Raw genomic sequence first — 19162 nt, 5'->3', positions numbered from 1 at the left:
CTGCGGGCTAAAGAAATAAAGTAAAAAAAAAAATGAAATGACCAAATAATAAATACAGATCTTTTTTTTTTTCTGTTTTCTCACCATGCACAATGCGGCGCCACCCAACAAAAGCGCGATGTGAAGCACCCATGATACGACCACACATGTTCCTCCCGCCATGTCCAGCAATAATTAATGATGCCGTGGTAAGTGAGAGCTCATTTCATGTTGCAAAAGTCGTTTGCGTGGTGGGAGTTTCATAGCATGCACGTGATGCACAGGTGAATGATTGACAGCTTACCAAAGGGTCAAAATGATACAATCACTTTAAATGGCTCTGCTATCTCCTTAAAAATCTTAACGTGTCCTGTTGAAGAGTTTTTTTTTTTTTTTTTAAAACTTCAATTTTTGTTGTGAATAATGGTAGCCTAGTTTGGCAGCCTAGAAAATATGTGCTGTAAATGGGGGCCAAAGCAGACGCCAACAAAATCGGTCATCAAAATCATACAAACCGAATAGTTATTTTAGATGTCGCTGATTACTTATTGATATTTCGGGGCACTATGCTTTATATCACTTAAAGGCAGAGATGTAGCTAATGGAGTGGGACTGATGAGGTTCCTTTACTTTTTGCAAAATGAGCAGCTGAATGAGACCTAAGAATAATATTTAAAAAAAAAAAAAAACTATAGATGTGACCTAAAATAAAATAATTGAAAATGTGAGCTATAAAAAGCAAATGTCGAATATGGTCTAAAACTGAAAATAAATAAAAACACAGCTGGGACATAATTTGTTTTATAATCACAGATACAACCCCAAAACCTACATATATCTCACCTAAAAAAAATCATAATTAAAAATACTTATTTAAATAAAAAATAAAAAAAACAATATATATATATATTTTTTTTTTAAAACAAAACCATGTTTTAAAAAAAACAATTAGTGCTGTGACCTAAAATGCTTCGTTCACGTCATTTCACTGTGAGAGCAGTGAATCGATTCAAACTGGCCTGTTGTGGTCGTCTTTAGGCTTCTAAGAATCAATTGCATCAGTCGATTCGGTGTCCTGAGAGTGACCTAAAAAATCATGAAGTTGCGTCCAATACCTCTTCTATTTGTTTCTCCCCGATGTTCTTAATGTACTTAACTACAAATGCTATCTACAGAAGTGGCCTACTTTTTTTAATCGGCAATTGAGACGAGAAAAAAAAAGACATCTGATTTTCAAATGATTTTTTTACTTTTTAAAAATTCAAAACTTCGGCAAGATTGAATATAATATACATATATATATATATGTATTTGTTGGTATTAATGAACAAGGCTTAGATGCAACTTAATACATTTTTACAAATAAGTTTAAAAAATCGTGTTCAAAAAGAAAAAAAGGACTACATAGAGAATACAACTAAGATCCAGCTGTACCAAACAACTTCCCTGAACTTCATGACCCTTTACTAACAATGGCATGCACATCTTTGCAGCCTGCTTGACTCCTTGTCACGGGCAAATCAATGACTCTGACGCGAGAGCATCTCCGTCGTGCTGTCATTCTTCCCTCCACGCTGTGTTCCGATTTGCAAGGTCGGGGCCAAACATGGCAATATGTTTGGCGAGGTTGCTCCCACTCAACAAACAACAAAACACCCAGTTCTTATTGTGCTTGAGGCCATTTCATTGCGCATCTTCTGACATGTGGGACAAAATGCCAGATTGTAAATTAGCACCATCTTTCAAAGAGCCCTGGTTACTTCAACCGCATCTGCCTGTGGCGCTTTTTTGTCCAGCACGAGGCAAAGTGAGGCAGCGCGTTACTCACTAAATGGATAGCCCTGGCGGGAAAATCACTCAGGGCCACAGAAATAAAAAAGATGAGCGGTGGAAATCAACCAGCAGCCTTAAGTAATTGTTGTTTTGCAACATTGTTGGAAAACAATCAACAAAATTAATTAAGGAGAAAATGGAATAACAAAAGCCAAGGCTAGGTGTCAGTGTGAGACTCACTGATTCTTAATGCAGCATTTGTTGATCACGGAAACTCAGAAAGTGGAAAAAGCAAATGGCCATGACATGTGGGGTCCCTCAAGGGTCATTCCTTGGACCCCTTTAGTTCAGTCAGTATTTTACCCTCAGGTCCAAAGCTTCGAAATGCCAATATTGGCTATGGATGACAGATGACACGCATCAACATGTATCCCCAAATGTTCAATTCAGTTCAGTTAACGTGTTGTGTTACTGTCTAAAGCGAAACTGACTATAAAACAAAAAGAGGTTTGCTGTTAGCAAACTGTCTCTAAAATAATAATAATAAAAACAAGACCAAGTCCGGAGTTGGGAATCACATCTGGATGGATATTGCGGCTGCTGGCGTCATCACGCTGGAGTCTGTGGGCGTCGCGCTGAGGGGGGGGGCTTCGTGGAGGGGTGCTGAGAAGCTCACCGGAGAGCAGAGCAGCCTCTCCATCACATTCTCTCTCTCTCTCTCTCAAGTGTGTGTCAGTAGCATCCGACGTTCAAATGCTGTCCACTTTGCTTCTCAGCGCATCCGGGACACTTTTTTTTGGAGCCGACACGTCACCCGCCCCTCCAGTGGCATTTTGTTTTCCCCCCGAATTGATTCAGGAGCTTATCTGGGGCCAATTGAAGACGCAAGGTAAGAACGACCGCAGCATTGTAATGTTGTTCCTAATGTTATAATTTGTCTTCATGGTGACATTATGACCTCCATGATATTTTGTTTTTGAACTAGTAATCTGTCAAATTATTGGACGGGTAGTTCAACTGTGTGGCACACTTTGGTAATGTCATTTAAACAAGTGAGATTTTTTTTCCAATGGAAGAAAGAAAACCAAATTTTATGTATTTTAATTAATTTGTTATATGCATTTACATTTTCTAATAAAGCTACAAATTGTTAAATGCTTATCTGCCAGTCGATAACGTCACCTTGGCGACCACGACAGTCCACATTGAGTCCATTTTAAGATAATCTTTCATTGAATTTGATATTGGTGAGTTTCAAAATTGAGGTTGTCTTAAATCTGAACTCCACAGTATAATTACAGAATTAAAAACATTATTAATGGTTAAAGGCACATCATTTGTTATGCAGCCTAACAAAGAGTAGAGCCTTCATTCTGTATTTCTCTATCTGAGTTTCTGAGTATCTGAGAAAATCCAACACTTAATTGACCGTTTACACTTGACTTCACCGAAGCGCAATTTTAAAAAGGGCGACAAAAAAATATCAGCCAGTGATGGATTTGTTGTGTTCAGATGGGATGGCTGAATGACGACACCGCCTTCCAGTCCAACATCCCCGTGCCTCTGGACATCACCGTGGCTGTGGTGTATTCTCTCTTTGGTGAGTAAAACAAAAAATAATTTTCAGCCTGATACCTCTGTAAATTGCTCGGCTACTTAGTCGTGTGGATCGTGGCGCCGCTTGCGTTTCATTTTCTGTATCCGCATGTTTAGTATGTATGAGGTACACGCAAATAGTCGTTTTTCCCCAAGCAAGGAGAAATATGCAATTTGTGTGTTGCACAGAATCATCCAAAGCATGCAAGGGGAAAAACACACACACACACATTCATGTTTACATGTTTGACGGTGACATAATATTTACCTTTCAACGAACCTCCCTTTGGGAGCCACAATATGAAAGATTTAATCCTCATTAATTTTATTTGTTTATGCACAGTACAGCGGGGGTTCCCGTATAAACAAGTCTTACAATCTTTAATGAGAAACAATGAGAGTGCTTTGGTTTTGATTAGCAACAGCGTTCAAACGAGCTCAAAATTGAAACGTGTCTGACTTTTAATCTTTGGCAATAAAAAGTGTACTTTTATTGCTAAAGATTAAAAGTCAGTCTAGTCTTTCTGCTGTGGTTGACACACTTTTTTTGCGCAGGAATATGCTCGGTGTTTGGCAACAGCACTCTGCTGTATGTGTCCTACAAGAAAAAACATGTCCTGAAGCCGGCCGAGTTCTTCATCATCAACTTAGCTGTCAGCGACCTGGGCCTGACTCTCTCTCTCTACCCGATGGCCGTAACATCCAGCTTCTACCACAGGTAACCCGGCCTATCGTGTTAATTATATATATATATATATATATATATATATATATATATATATATATGTATATGTATACTATATATATATATATATATGTATACTATATATATATATATATGTATGTATATATATATATACTATATATATATGTATACTATATACTATATATATATGTATACTATATATATATATATATGTATACTATATATATACTATATATATACTATATATATATATATATATATATATATATATTTTTTTTTCCAAGATGCTCTTCCCACGTATATTTTCATAAAGACGAGCAATAAATGAATCAGTATTTCAAATTGATTATACATCAATGTTTTGGACTAATAGTTTGGACCTTCATTCTTAGACTTATAGTTATACTGTAAATAAGATTTTTCACTTTTATTCTCAGACTTCCTTTTATAGTTTTTTAAAAATGTTTGTATGTTTGCACTAGGAAGGGAGCAGCTCTCCAAATTTCGTTGTACAACTAAGTTGTAAAATGACAATGAAAGGCATTCTATTCTTCTATTCAAAGTCAAAGTCTGCTTTATTGTCAATTTCTTCACATGCCAAGACACACAAAGAAATCGAAATTACGTTCCCTATTCTTCTATTCTAACCGTGTCCTGTGAATTTGAGTTGTTCAAGGACATCAATTGTTGGGCACCTTGGATTTGTTTCCACCGTTAACAGTAGTGCGTGGCGTGCCAATGCACGTTTCCTTTTCACACTCAGCCGCATCCTACGTCATTGATCCTTGTGCTTTTCTCCCTGCCTTCCTTTTGCCCTCCCACGCAGGTGGCTGTACGGGAATACGGCTTGCTCCATCTACGCCTTCTGCGGCATGCTGTTTGGCATCTGCAGTCTGAGCACTCTCACCCTGCTCAGCGTGGTGTGCTTTATCAAAGTGTGCTTTCCACTGTACGGTAAGTCTTCCACCAAAAGATGCACGGCGGAATCCCTAAATGGCCCATTGTTGATTTTCCCGCTAATCCCTCCGCCGAGAGCCGCGCGCTAAAACCCTCTTTGATGACCCGCCCGCGAATATCGCTTGTGCAATGGAGTCCCCTGCTTGACCTCCACAATGTTTTGCTCCCGACTGGCGGCACAGAAGGCTTTGATCAAGCCAACTGTTCAACTGCGCTTGCTTGCCATTGTGTGATTTAATGACTTCTATTAAAACAGAACCAGCAATTGGATGGGGGTGCAATTAAAAACGTATAGCGACACGCGGAGCAATTTTCGACAGCACTTAACCTCTTCAGGGTTTCAGGGAGCTGTCGCTTGCTCGACAGACAACACGGATGCTACTCAACCTGCCCGGAAAGTTTACCAGATGTCAAGCTGGTCAAGTGGTATCGGTGTTGCGGTATTGTGGCATTTGTATGGCAATAGAACCACAATGTCGCCACTGCATCCGTTGTATTTTAATGAAGTAAAAAGGCTCCAGTAATTGATTGAATTGTCTCATTAGATCCTGAAATAATTGAATCACTTTTTCAATTATTCCTTATAAAAAGTCAAAGCGCCTTCTTTCTTTGAAACGCGCACATTCCTGGAATCTAAAATAATGTTACTACGTCCACAGGAAACCGGTTCAATTGCCTTCACGGCCGTCTCCTCGTCGCCTGCGCTTGGCTCTACGCGTTGTTGTTCGCCTGCTGCCCGCTGGGCCACTGGGGCGAGTACGGGCCGGAGCCCTACGGCACCGCCTGCTGCATCGACTGGCGTCTGTCCAATCAGCTGCCGACAGCGCGCTCCTATACCGTGGTGCTCTTCTTCTTCTGCTACATCCTTCCGTGCGTCGTCATGCTGGCGTCCTACGCGGGCATCCTCGCCACCGTGCACGCGTCGCACAAGACCATGAAGCAGCATGCCTCCAGACACATGCACATGAGTAGCATCCAGATTATTATTATCAAGGTAAACAAAAAATGATAGAGAGTAAAAGTGTTTTAGTAGAATGAAAGAGCATATGTGATATGAAACTTAAAGGCAGGAATCATCTGTGGAAGAAAACTGTCACGTCATTTCAATAGTGTAGCTATTCAACTCCTGACCAGGAGGACTTTTTCCCCCTTAAGTATCGGTGGCTGGTATCGGCAGAATTACAATTAGATTGAACATTTTCGGAAATGTAAAGTAAACTGTGCAAGTTGCTGCTCCAAAATTTTAAATGAGCGGCAAGTGTGCTCCTTCTACTAATTTAAAAAAAACAAAAGTTAGTCTGGTATTTTATTTTTTAAGTTGATTGACATTACCACAGAAATTCAAGACAATTGTATAAACAATGCTTTTGGATTTCTTTTGCAGGAATATGTAAATCGTAAATGTGTGTGTGTGGGAGGGGGCGCAGTAAAATCTCGCCCAAGGCGCCACATCGGAGAGTGCTTTCATAAGAAAGAATTGACTCCGGATGCGCTTTAATGGATGAGAAGCCAGTGCCACCTTCACCGATAAACTCATCAGCAGACATCCACAATGATTAAGTAACCAATAACGTATCCTGAAATTTCCCCAAATTGAATCCATAGATCATCAAAGATACCCAACGTGTTGCATCATATTTGTGTGTCCCTCACAGCACTTCTTAAAATGCTCTTCACGTATGTGTTGTGTGCTCTTTGCCCTCAGTTAAGCGTGGCGGTCTGCATTGGGTTCTTTGTGGCGTGGAGCCCGTACGCTCTGGTCTCCATGTGGGCTTCCTTCGGCGACATCGACGACATCCCGCCTCTGGCCTTCGCCGTGCCGGCCATGTTCGCCAAGACCTCCACTATCTACAACCCCATCATCTACCTCACACTCAGGCCTAACTTTCGCAAGGTATTTTTCAGGAACCTTGGCGCTCTCAAGAACTCCACGGGAAAATGCTGCTGCCAGCCAAGAGTCAAGGTGAGACTTCAGTTAGTCCAAAGAAGGACTGAGCAGTTCCCGTTACCCAACTCGCCAGTGGTCGTGCTGAAATGTCACAAGGATACTGTTGAACGCTGCTCCGGGCGATGTCCTCCAATGGACGCTGGCGTTAATCCCGCTCCCTTTGCAAAATTATTCAAGGAGAGAGTCGGTCCAAGTGTGAGCCGCACCAGGTCCCTGCTGTGCCCGACGTGCTCAAAACGAACTCCAGACAGTCTTAACATTAACTTGGAGATGGTTCCAGGCCAAGCAAAAGTGGCTTGGCCTTCATTTACACAATAATTAAATGAGCAATACACAAAATATTGTTCAGGAATGTGAAATTAAAAGCCACGGCATATCATATTAACCTTGGTGTCACTACATATTAATGTGTACAGGGTGTCCCCAGGTCAAAAGTGGCACTAAAAAGAAAAAAAAAAAGTCTTCTATTTGTGTCCCCCCCCCCAACAATATTGAGATGTTTTTACTGCATGTGCCCACTTTGCCCTTTTTATGCAAACAGTTGAACAGTCATAGTTGCATATTAAACCATTCACAGCAGATACAAAGTACTCCACTCAAAAGTTGATAAATATTATCTATAGTTTGTTGCTGTGGGTTAATTAATTAACACAATAAACAGCATTGCCAAGAATGGGATTGTTCTTGAAACTCACGGAGGGCTTCTTTTTAACAATACTTATTCACAACAGTGTTTGTTTTGCAGATTGATTGGGTCATTCGTCACTGATTAGCAAAATTCACTTTGAGAGAGCGCAGGCGCCCATTTTATTGATTTAATTGAGAAATTGGGAAAAACAGCATAGAAATTGATTGTGGAATTATAGCGTGAAAAAAAGTCTCAAATATTTAAAACAGTAAGTACAGAGCAATAAAATGTTGTGAGATGAATTTAAACCTTTACAAATTTGATTTAAAAAGTCTACATATACAGTACCTGCTTCAATGCATGTTTTTGTGATTAAAAAAAAAAAAATACATTCATCAACTCTTTTCCCAGCTCCTTCAAAGTTCTTGATAAAATGTCACTTCGAGCCTCCAATCAAATCAGACATGTCACGTTCACGCTGGGTAAAGTTTTAAAATGATTTATCTTGGGCTGATTTATTATTATTACAAGAGAATATTTCATTTTGACTTCCTACAAGAGACTTTGTCAAATCTGAGAAGAACTACAAAAAAAAGAAGTTCATTAGATATTGGGAGTAGAAGCGCAAATGTGCAATATTTTCTGAATCACGCTAGCTTCTACGGTGCCTTCGAGAGCGTGGCAAAGCTTCCCAATTTTACAGCCGAGACTCCCTCCGGTCCGTTTCCAGTGTTGCAGTGTCTGGTGCACCATCTCTGACAGGCCGTCCGAGTGGAAGTCGTGCTCGATGGTCTCTATTTCCACCTCGCTCAAACCCAGATGCCGTGCGCAAAACTTCCAGTTGGCGCCGATGTTTTTCCTCAGTACGTCAAGGTGCTCTTCGGTCACAGCGCGGTCCTCTACGCGTGAAAAGTGAAAGTAAGTCAAATGCGGTGTTCCGCAAGGATCCGTCATTGATCCCATTTGATTGACTGTTTTGGGTTAACCTGAATAAGTTCAACCTCTACATCTGACTTACCATATTTCTGAATTCCTTCTTTGAGCTGAGAACTGGTCCAGATGTGACCAGGATGAAATGAAGAAACGTTTGAGTTGCCGTAGTGGATATTGAGGCTGTTGTTGTTACCGATCTGGATCCCCCTTGCATGACTGATGTGAAGCGACCCTTCAAGATCAAGACAATTAACGTTAGTGTCATCAGAAATTCTCCTATACTGAACGTGGTCTTCTACGTACCGGACTCTTGGGCTGCACCGTAGTTGCTAGCACCCCATGACGTTTCAGGCACTGAGGACGTAGGCCAGGACTGCAGGCGGTGATAGCGGGAATCCGGATGTTGCTGATTGAAAGGTGGCAAGGAATTGTTGCTAGCAGACGTATGGATGAGGGATGACTTTGCCGTGGAAGTGGTCATCGACTCTCGGAGGCAGGAATACCCAGTGCAGTCTTGGCTACTAGGCTGCACAGGTTCCGCTTTTGTCCAGGACTGGACGGAGGACGGTGTGTCGCGCTCTGGTGGTCTAAGAGTGTTATTTGTAAAACTAGACAGACTATCTGGGAAGCTTCTCCGGTGCGGTTTAGTGACAAAGTCAGACGTGCTGTCTCGGTTGTAGCTGCCGTGTATGTGGTAGTTTAACTCCTGTTGCAGTTTTTCCTCTAAAGAGCCTTCTGGGTCTGGTTCACTGGTGGCTGCCAGAGACGCTACATTGGTCTCACATTCAAGGGCATCACTGTCCTCAATACTGTCTTCGACCGGCCCATTGACGCTTTTGTCTGTGCTCTTCAGAAAAGCTGGACCGTCTATAAGATAAGAGGAGGAGAAACATCAGTTTTAATTTCTCAGCATGAGAAGCATTTGACATCAAAATTTGGACAAATACAATCATGAAATAGTTGACTTTATGAGTTGAACTTCTGACATATTACTTGCAAAGGTTTATCAAACCAACATTGACGGAATAACTAAAATGGCAGATAAACATCGAGGCTTACCCATGGAGATACATTCATCGGTTATCACTAAAGACTTCATCTTTTCCACAAGCTGATCCGGGCCTTCGTACAGAGCCTGCGTTGAAATATTGAGATCAGACATTCTAAATATTGTCATGGGCGTAACACAAGTATGGCAAATATTCATTCACCTGTAGATGAACTAAATCTTTGTCCACATGTGGTGCGAGATTGGTCTCGTAGAAGGGACAAAAGCGGTGGTAGGCCTCTGTTGGGAAAGGAGTCGAGTGAGGAAGTCACCTCTGCAACGAGCTACGTTTGAAATCAAGCCTACCGAGAAATGTCGGTCTTTGCAGCGGATTGTGTACCCAACACCTCACCATGAGGTTTGAGATCTCTTCCGGCGTTTGGTCGGGGATGAGGTCCATCGCTGGGCGGTTGCCATTGCGGACGCACTGACTGATTTGATCTTCATTCCTGGCATCTGGAACACAAAAAAAAAAATGCAAACCGGTTTGATCTAACTAGTTCCTGGTTATCGGTTTGCTGCTGATTGCGAAAGAAATTTTCTCCTGGGAAATAAACTCAGATGACAATGTAGGTTTTTAGGGGAGCAGATGAAAGCAAGACAACAGAAATCAATATTTGATGTCAACTTACTTGCATACGGCTCTTTGCCTGTGACGATGACCCAGACGACAATAGCAAAGCTATAGACGTCGGACTTCTCGGTGGAGACGGCGTGGACGCTCTCCAAGTGCTCGGGCGCCATGTAGCTTAGCGTGCCGGCAGCCCTCGTCCTGTCTGACAGGCCCAGGTGACTCCTCTTCTGGGATTCCTCCTTGGTGAGTTTTCTCCACGTCTTGCAGGCGGCAAGGCCAAGGTCGGCGATCTGGACAATGCGGGACAACGGTTATTGCGGGGGAAAGCACGTAATAGCGGGGAGAACATTTTTACCTTGATGTGAAAATCTTTGTCAATTAAAATGTTGTCCGGTTTGATGTCCTTATGTATGACTTTCTTCTCGGTGAGGTAAACCATCCCTTCCAAGATTTCTAAAATAATTCTCCCCTTGATGGATATTGGCACAGTCACCTACATAGCAGGAAAGCATGTATTAGAATTCATCATACGTAAACTGTAAATTGGCATGGCACTAACCGTCTCCAGCATGGCCAGAAGGTTGCCCCTGGGCATCAACTCCATGACCAAAGAGCAGCCTCGGTCCTCCATGATAACGCCCAGCAACTTGACCACCCGTTGGTGGTTCAGGCTCGCCATGATATTACCTTCCTCCAGCAGAGAGCGCTTACTATCCCTGGTTATATTTGGAGAGAATGGAGAAGAGATTTGCAGACGTTCTCAGCGACAAGTCAGTTTTGAATATGCTTTCTCAGTAATGTCGGGTATGGCCAAATTAAAGCCGTATTTGTATTTCGCAATGGTACCACACCCACAAGTAATGAAATTGTAGTTTAGGTTGTATGTTAATGCAAACTATCAGTCATTTGGTTCATTTTAGAACACACAAAAATGGTACTTTTGGGGCATTTTGTCCTATTCTTATCCAACTAGGCAGTTCCATGTTAAATATGAGGTCAAAGGTACAAAGTTGTGTTGCAGATCAGTTTTAGTTTCGTTCTGCAATAGTAATGGGGAACTTGAGACATCGGCGGAAGCCAGATCACATACTTCCCTGAACGACTACTTCAACTACAACTAGTTCGCCCCTCACCCTCCCTAATTAATAAAAGCATTTTGATTCAAATAATCTTGCAGCGTCTTCCCTGGCACGTGATCCAAAATGTGCAATTTTGCATATCGAAAACGGGGAATCCCCACAGGGAATATATGTAAAAATACATACTCATTTCGAAGTTTGCCCGTATACATGGTCTTCATCACCACAGGACCGAGGCGGACGTGGTAACACAGGTACACCTCTCCAAAACCTCCTTCGTCCAGGTGTTCTTTTCGAATCACATCTGTCGCTTGCAGCTGGAGCGAAGACGGCGTAGCAGTGGCCATAATTCCACCTTAAAACAACCCGAACGGTGTAATAATATAGTAACAAAAACCAATGTACCGCGGAAGGGAGCTCGTCACATGAGAGCGAGGCAGAAATGCGACTAAAAGTTCCGACGCTAACACAACTGTTAAACTAGCTTCCCGTAACTTTAGCAACAGTCCTAAAAGCAACGAACGAGCAAAAGTGGTGCAGGGAAAGGGGAGCAATCGCCATAAAAATATGTTATTTCAACTCTCCTTTCCCGGAATTGCGTAAGTGACGTAGAAGAAAAGATAAAAGAAGAAAAAAAAAAAACTACGGCCAGTCATTCAAGTCGAATTCAGAGCAGGACAGATAGTTGCGCCTCGATCGTGCTGCACATAATAAATTAAAGCATTGTCCAACTAAAAACGGGCTATGGCTAAAGTAAAGTACTCACACACTGTTCATAGGAAGAAGTACAGATGCTAGCAATAAAATACACTTGATTAAATCATTGTGTTTGCCTTTTATATTTGACATTTCAAGTTTTAGAAGAAAAAAAGAAAACAACGTAGGGGAGAGGTAAAGCAATCAATTTGTTCCTTAAAGATTGAATTTTCTTAAGTGGATGTTTGAGAATGCAAGCATTGATGACATACATTGATATTAAGTGGAAAATGGCAAATTAAAAAATACTTCTTTTTTATTTTATAGCAGGCAATCGCACAGCAGAGTGGAATCATCAGCGTAATAAATAAATAAAAAAAATCTGGATTTGCAACAATTATGCAACAATAATTAGATGCAACATACATATGCATGAATTTAGCAAGCGCTGATCAGCAAACTGAGAAGTCCAATTTGGAACAGGTGTGTCGGGGCGGGGCGACACCTGTTGTGGTGCGCAGGTAGGAGCTAATGCTAACTTACTTAGCAACCAGTTTAACGGCGGCCGCGTGCTATGGAGTTAACGGATTTCGATTTGTTTGCCAAGTTTATTGCGCACAATGAGAAAAGCAAAACGAGAGCTTCGTGGGATTTTTCTTCTCTGGACTGGATGGTGGAGCAATGACGTCTCTTCAAAAAATATCCAGGTAAGGTTGCATTCATTTTTTCTCCATGCTCAGCTGTATTTGACATTCAAGGTTTATTTTTGCGTGCGGCCAAATTTCTTCCCAACTGCGTGTGCAATTTGCTGGAAGTGCATATACTGTATAATTTCTGTTGATGAAGGTGCAGCAAGCTTACTTGAGTTGCTCTCTACCAGGGCAAGCGTCCATGTCTCTTTTGGAATTTGTTTAGAAGCGGTTATGAAAAATTGAAGACAAAAAAACGACTCGTTATTTGATTTCAGCTTTACTCGTGTCGTTTTTAGTGCAGTTTAAAATGTCTAAAATGGACGAGGAACTTGTCAAACGTACCTCCAAAATGTATTACTTGAAGTGATGACTTTACAACAGCGCCCTCTACTGGGTAGAAATGACAATTGCAGTATTTTATCGCCTCATGTATTGAAAACGTGTGTACAGCAAGAACGTGTTGTAAATGAGTTTATATAAATTTGGTCGATTTAATTTGGGGTTTTTTAAGCTTGCTCTTTCCTAGCGTGTCTACAGCCCTTCTCATTTTTATGATATTGTTTTAAAGTGAGTTGTGCTAACCTTGTACATGTATTTTACTCAAACTGCTTGTGCTTACTTTAACATACCTTTGGTAACCTTACACCAGACTCAAGGCCTAAGCATGTTTTTCAAGTGGGGTATTAGCGAGCCCCCCGCCCGTAATTTGATGACAGTTTTACTTAACCTTCGCCGACTCTGATCCTGCTTGTTGACCCCGCGGTTAGGGGGCCGTTGACCTCATTTGCCGCTTTATGTACTTTCTGGCACTCACCGACACCGCTCGTCACTCAGGTGTCTTTTGCTGAGTCGACGTGCTCAAATAAATAGTGGAAAGCTGCTTGATAAGGAAAAAATTGTATCGTGCAGAATAGAGCGCAAGTTTTTGAATCAAAATGAGACGGGACGATTTTAAAATTCTTAAACTAAATGCTGAGGTCGCACTCGAGAGTTAAATAAATCTGGAAAAGTGGAATTCTTTTTTTAATTTTTTTTTAATTCATGACCTGCCTAGGTTACTGCAGTAAAATATATGACCAGCAGGGACCGCTATGGTTCATTTGGGTTTAGAGCTTAGAGATAAAAAGATCCCTTGGGGAACTCTTGGCTTCAATTATGAGACTACTTTTAATAGCCTGTATACAATCAGCAATATAAATTATACGTGACGTTTATGGTATCAAATTCCCTCAATCAATTAAGATCAGTGGAGTTGATTTATTAAATGCCCCCCCCCACACACACACACAAATTCCAGACACAGCCATACTTTGTTTGGCGTGTCACGTGATCAGTGCGGGCGGTGACGAAAGAGACGGCGAGTGACGGTTCCGCCGCCAGGTTGCGTGAGACTGACTAGGCCTGTTCTCAGACTCTGTGTGGTCTGAGTGTGTGGTCTCCAGCTGACGGGCAGAGGGGAGGACGGGGAGAGCCCTTGCAGGAGCGCATTCGTGTGTGTATATGTGTGTGTGTTTACTTTATCCCGAGTCGGGCCCGGGATCTCTGTGGCCGCAGCTTGAGTAGAAAGCCCGGCCTTCCGGCACTCAAGGGGTTTCAGTGGAAATGGATAAACACTCCCCGCCACCGCTCTGACACGGCTCATCTTAAGATCAGTTTTATCTGCGCCTACTTATGGGACCTTCATGCGAGAGGGTCTCGCTAGCTTGCTTTGTGAAAGTCAAGCAATAGTTGGATTGATCTTACTCAGCGGGACAGTCATTGAAAGCATATTTGCGTCGCTTAAAATGTGTCTTATGACGCTGTTTATTGTTTTCAAGACACAAGTTGAATGTTAAGACCAAGCAAAGGAAATAAGACCTCATGCAACCCCTTCCCTCGTGCAACCCCTCGCCCAACGGGCTCCTCTCCCACAGTCCTCTCAAGGGAAGGCTATGTAATGCGGCACTGCTGAGAACGCGCCATGAAAATATAAATACAACCTCGCCGCATTTCAACCATGCAAATAAACAAGGCCACCCGTATTTCCAATTAGAGCTGGTGTGGAAAGCAGGAAACGTGCTAGACGCGGACAGGCCACACCCCCGCGCCCATTTCTAGCCATTTTCTCTAAAAGGCTCCGGGTCAGGGACACTTGCAAATACCTCAAAACATATCGAAAATGTCATCAGAGACAGACGTGCTAACGGCTAATTAGCCGAGCTGCTCTTTGAACCCAGGACAATTACTTTAATCCCACTTTTTTTTTTTTGCAAAAGCCAATCTTTATCGACCCAATCTGTCCGCCTTTGCGCTGTCTTCGCCTGTTTTTCTCAGTCGAGCCAGGCAGCGTTCTTGTATGGCTTTGCCTCCAGACCACCCAGGAGCAGCTGCCAGGCAGGGTCAGCGTCCTTGTTGTGATAAGAGGTCGTCTCCAAGGAGATTGCGCTTTGATAGTACAGCGAGGTCCACCTGATACGGTACTACTGGATCTGCGCTCGACGGGAAGCCGCGGCGGCCGTCGCTCACCGCTCGGGCCCATCTAGGGGCCTATTAGCGAGCATAAACACACAACTTAGCGTAATTGCTCTGGAGAGACGGCGAGTTAAGAGTCACTTTTACTCCAAATGTGGCTCCAAGGACATTGGCTGCAATTCGAATGGTTTCACCGAGTGCAGAGGTTGCGGCGGACATGTGCTGCCGAGTCATCCCGAATAGAAGCAGTACCGATATTCCTTTGGTTCAACTCCCCCCGCCTTTTGCCGTTGTTTACGTTGAATTGACTCGCTGTGTCCCGCACAGCCGTGCAGGAACCGAGCAGGATAAACAGAAGGACTCGGGAGATTCCTCCGCTCTGAGCTGTAAACACAAACACGCACGCTAACTACACATTTTGTCAGACTTGGTTGAACTGTGCGGACTGTCTCTTAAATAGAATTTATTTCATGGTCCTACTCAAGATGCGTGTCATTGCTCGCAGCTTTTGTGTAATCATGGCGGCGCACCGTGATGAGTTGACGATGTCTTGTGTTCTCGTGGCGTTTTAAGCTAGCTGACTTTTGCAGAGGTGAATTAGCTCAGAAGTGGCGCGAGTAAGAAGGCAAAAGGATTACAGCATCTGATTCTACCTTTTTTAACTGAAAAAAATAGGCAGACTATTATTAAAAAATTCTGACTTAATCTTATAAGGATGTAGTTTTTCTCATTAGAAAAAAAATCAGCTTGTCAAGGTTTTGTTTTTCCCCCTCAAAAATTCAGAAAAAGTATTCAATCATCATCATGTTATATTCTCGGTAGTACTTTTTTGTTAATAAATTTTGACTTGGGTAGATTTAAAAATTTAGCATTAAATTTGTGTTTAGAAAAATTAGGTTGATTCTTGGAAGGTTTTGTTTTTCTGTAAAAAACCCCCAAAAAAACCCAGCATAACTCAAGTTCATTTCTTTCAAAAATATATAAACACATATATATAATAATAGTTATCCTGAAAAAATTACTATTTTCATAGGATTAGGTACTTCATTTGTCTTGTACATTTTGTTGCATCTCTATGTACCAAATACCCCAAATTTGTAGACTGTTGTGATTATCCAGAGTTGTTGGTATAAATACAAAAACTAAAACAATAATTTTAATCCAAAATTGAGATGTGCGAATCACGCACTCAAGCAATAGCTTGTATCTGAAATAAGCGGAGGCCTCACCTAGCTTGTGTTCACAATTCAGAGCAAATTCAAGAACACCCGGGTGTTAGCGACCACAGGCCGTCTTAAGTGCACCACGTGAAGTGTGAAAATGAAAACTGCAAAGCAATATTGACCTTCCATTAAAGGAGCTTTAGAGTGTTCTGTCCTGCTTTTATGCGAGGGAATGCATTTCAACTGCGGCGTACACGTTTGAACAACCCCGGTTAACACAACACACCAGCGACTAGTACGACAGGGAAACACCCCGCCGCCGGATTAAACGATTTGCGGAACATCAGCACCGTCACCATCTTGGTGTAGCTGGCTAGTGGGTGTTCTTGTGCTGTGTGATCATAAAGATTAGTCATGAGCTGACATGTTCTTACCGTATGGATTACACACACACATACACAAACAGTCTTTAGTTTTACGAGTGTTTTGGTTCATACAATGAATCGTCTAGACCGTAATAGTCTAAATTTGAAATGGCATTTCTAAGATGTTTTACAAAATGCATTCCTCAAGACCACACTGTAAAAAAAAAAAAAAAAAACTTATTTCAGTCATTTAAATTGGAACAACTTAAAACGTATCTAAATTAAGGATGCTTATGCAACAATTGTTAGTTAGCCCAAAAAAGCAAGCAACATTTTTTACAGTGTAGAGATGTAGTTTTTATATTGACACCAAATTTGAACAATATGTTGTATCGAACTGATTTTTTTTTTATTTTTTTTTTTTAAATTACTACATGCATTTCACTTAGCAGACCTCAGGACATGTTGTCCAGTAGGGGGCGTCGTGCAGTTAGCTGTTATGCAGGCATTCGGGGTGAAGTTTAGATAAGCACTTTTAGAAGTCATTGAGTAAAATTTCAATAAGCTATTCATTTATACAAAGATACAATAACTAATAAAATGCGGGTAGGTGCAGTGTGAATGTATGGCTGCGTGTTTACCTTCAAGATTCATGTAAATAATGTCTTCCTAAAAATTGGTGTTATTTGGAGTACCTTTATGATTTTTTTTTCTCTGTGCAATCACGTTGACTTCCCGCTTTCGCCCCCTTATTGCTTCCACCTTTTTCTCTTTCATAATAGTGCCCACTTTGATTAAAGCTATTGGGGAGCGGTTGTCATAGTAACGGCCAAGTCCTGGAGAGGGCCCTGTAGGTGAGGACGAGCGTAGCCTGACTTGTTCCAAAGCATCTGTCAAGAGGTGCAGAAAGGCCTCTCCGCCGTGCTCAGCTGTGAAAACAGCTGACGAGACGCACACATTTTGCACACCAAGTCCAAAGAAAGACCCATTCAACTTTCTAATACAAGACTGTGTGCGACTAGCAAAAATAAAGAGGGAAGAAATGATGGCTCATTAGCTAATGATCCGCTTTATCAGCGGCTATTGCGGCTTGCTGAGACGATGGAATGCTCAATAAAGATTCGAGCATTTGTGAACACTTTATCAGAAGTGGCTTGGAATTCCCAGCAAGCTAGTTGCTTGACTTAATGCGGTGATACTGGTGATACTGGTAATCACGGGGACTTCCGAGCAACTAGTCAGCAAGTCTGTCGATTGGGAGCTGACTCACTTTCTCACTTGTCCCTAAAGGTGGTTTTCGTACATTGACTTGCGGCAAAAAGCAGTATTCGGTGTAATGTTTGACATTTTTGTAGAATAGTGATACTAATTGCTTTCAATGCAGTAGGAAGTATGACACGAGTATCAGGTGTCATTTTTGCACACAGATTTTTTTTCACGAGGACATAGCAGCCCTAAAATATTAAACACACAAAATACTCTAAGCTTCTTTTCATTTAAATGTGTAACTAGTTGTGAACACCCCTTCCGAAAGTACAAGGCCAGGTTTTTGCTTGAATTCCGTATTTTTTTTCATCTACCATCTTGCGATATAAAATCAACCTTGCGGCGAATCATCTTAATTTCCAAGTTGCATCAGAAAGGTTTTGCGTTTTGGCCTCGGGTGGAGCCAGACACATGCCTGTTTATGTTCCTTAGCCCACATTGCGTGCCAGATGGGACTCAGCCGAGGTGGAGAATTGTGCTACCTTGAGACATTAGTCATTACTGTTTACCGCTCCAACTACTTGCGTCTCTGCTTTGCATCTTGTCACTTGGCTTATTAGGTAAGCATTCAAACATTGTGGCATCCCGTCTTGTTTGGATTGTTGCCTCTCCTCCGATGTTTGCCGTACAGGGCTTCAACCTTCACTTAACAGCCCACAAGCACACTTTGTTCAAAATATTTCAATTTTTTTTTTTACCAGATAAGATTACAATCTTACACCTCATACAACTTGTAAAACAAAATTTAGCATTGCATGCTATGGTTGCTAAGATGCATGTGTTTGGTTGCGGAGCCATTGGGGGGGGGGAAAAAACCCCCCAGTAATAAAACATAATTTGCAGCTCAGGTATAGTAGTCATTAGTTTCCACAGAAGGAAAGATAATATACAATTACAACTTCATGTTACTAAAAATAAAAAACAGAGTGTGGCGGTCCTAGGTTTGCCACAAAGATCCGTTCCTATGACGGTGACGTAACCCAAATTGGAATGTATCGTAGTCGATCCCAAAGCAGTAACAAAGTAACAAAATTATTGCACTCAATAGTGGACGTAATAAAAAATTATTTCAGACAATAAATACTTTTTGAATGTTATTGAAAAGAAAGGCGCAGTAGCATACAACTTTCCCAAGTCAATATTTAAAATAAAAAATAGTTATGACAACGTTCACAAAGATGTTTTCCAGCAAGATAAGTGGAGAAAAAAAAAAAAAGGCCCCCGCCCTCCTAGTAGAAGATGCACATTTCTTTTGCCTTTGTTTGTTTAGTCACATCGCGTGCGATAAAGATGTCACGCCAAGTGTAC

The 19162-nt window shown here is 41.7% G+C and overlaps 2 protein-coding genes and 1 long non-coding RNA gene across 3 annotated transcripts in view; 2 read left to right on the top strand and 1 right to left on the bottom strand.

Annotated features, from left to right (window-relative positions):
* The first annotated feature begins 70 nt into the window (after positions 1-70).
* Positions 71-7637, top strand: opn7a (opsin 7, group member a). The gene is made up of 7 exons (XM_037277199.1): positions 71-188; positions 2529-2641; positions 3265-3352; positions 3904-4066; positions 4881-5008; positions 5671-6005; positions 6717-7637. Exons 3-7 carry the CDS (start codon positions 3265-3267, stop codon positions 7275-7277), a joined length of 1275 nt encoding a protein of 424 aa, XP_037133094.1. The 5' UTR covers positions 71-188; positions 2529-2641; the 3' UTR covers positions 7278-7637.
* Positions 7638-7737: 100 nt separating this feature from the next.
* ripk1l (receptor (TNFRSF)-interacting serine-threonine kinase 1, like) lies at positions 7738-11854 on the bottom strand. Its single transcript, XM_037277188.1, has 10 exons — positions 11408-11854; positions 10702-10858; positions 10498-10635; positions 10201-10432; positions 9875-10024; positions 9732-9808; positions 9580-9655; positions 8824-9387; positions 8606-8752; positions 7738-8486 (listed from the first exon to the last, which is right to left on the bottom strand). Exons 1-10 carry the CDS (start codon positions 11566-11568, stop codon positions 8191-8193), a joined length of 1998 nt encoding a protein of 665 aa, XP_037133083.1. The 5' UTR covers positions 11569-11854; the 3' UTR covers positions 7738-8190.
* Positions 11855-12262: 408 nt separating this feature from the next.
* Positions 12263-19162, top strand: part of LOC119137693 — a 136235-nt gene continuing 129335 nt past the window's right edge. The window contains exon 1 of the long non-coding RNA XR_005100986.1: positions 12263-12624. This is a non-coding gene — a long non-coding RNA (uncharacterized LOC119137693). The remainder of the gene's footprint in view (positions 12625-19162) is intronic.

Source organism: Syngnathus acus, chromosome 17 (assembly GCF_901709675.1).
Source record: "Syngnathus acus chromosome 17, fSynAcu1.2, whole genome shotgun sequence".
NCBI classification, from domain to species: domain Eukaryota; kingdom Metazoa; phylum Chordata; class Actinopteri; order Syngnathiformes; family Syngnathidae; genus Syngnathus; species Syngnathus acus.
The sequence above is the reverse complement of the archived record's forward strand: the minus strand, read 5'-3'. Positions and strand labels throughout refer to the sequence as shown.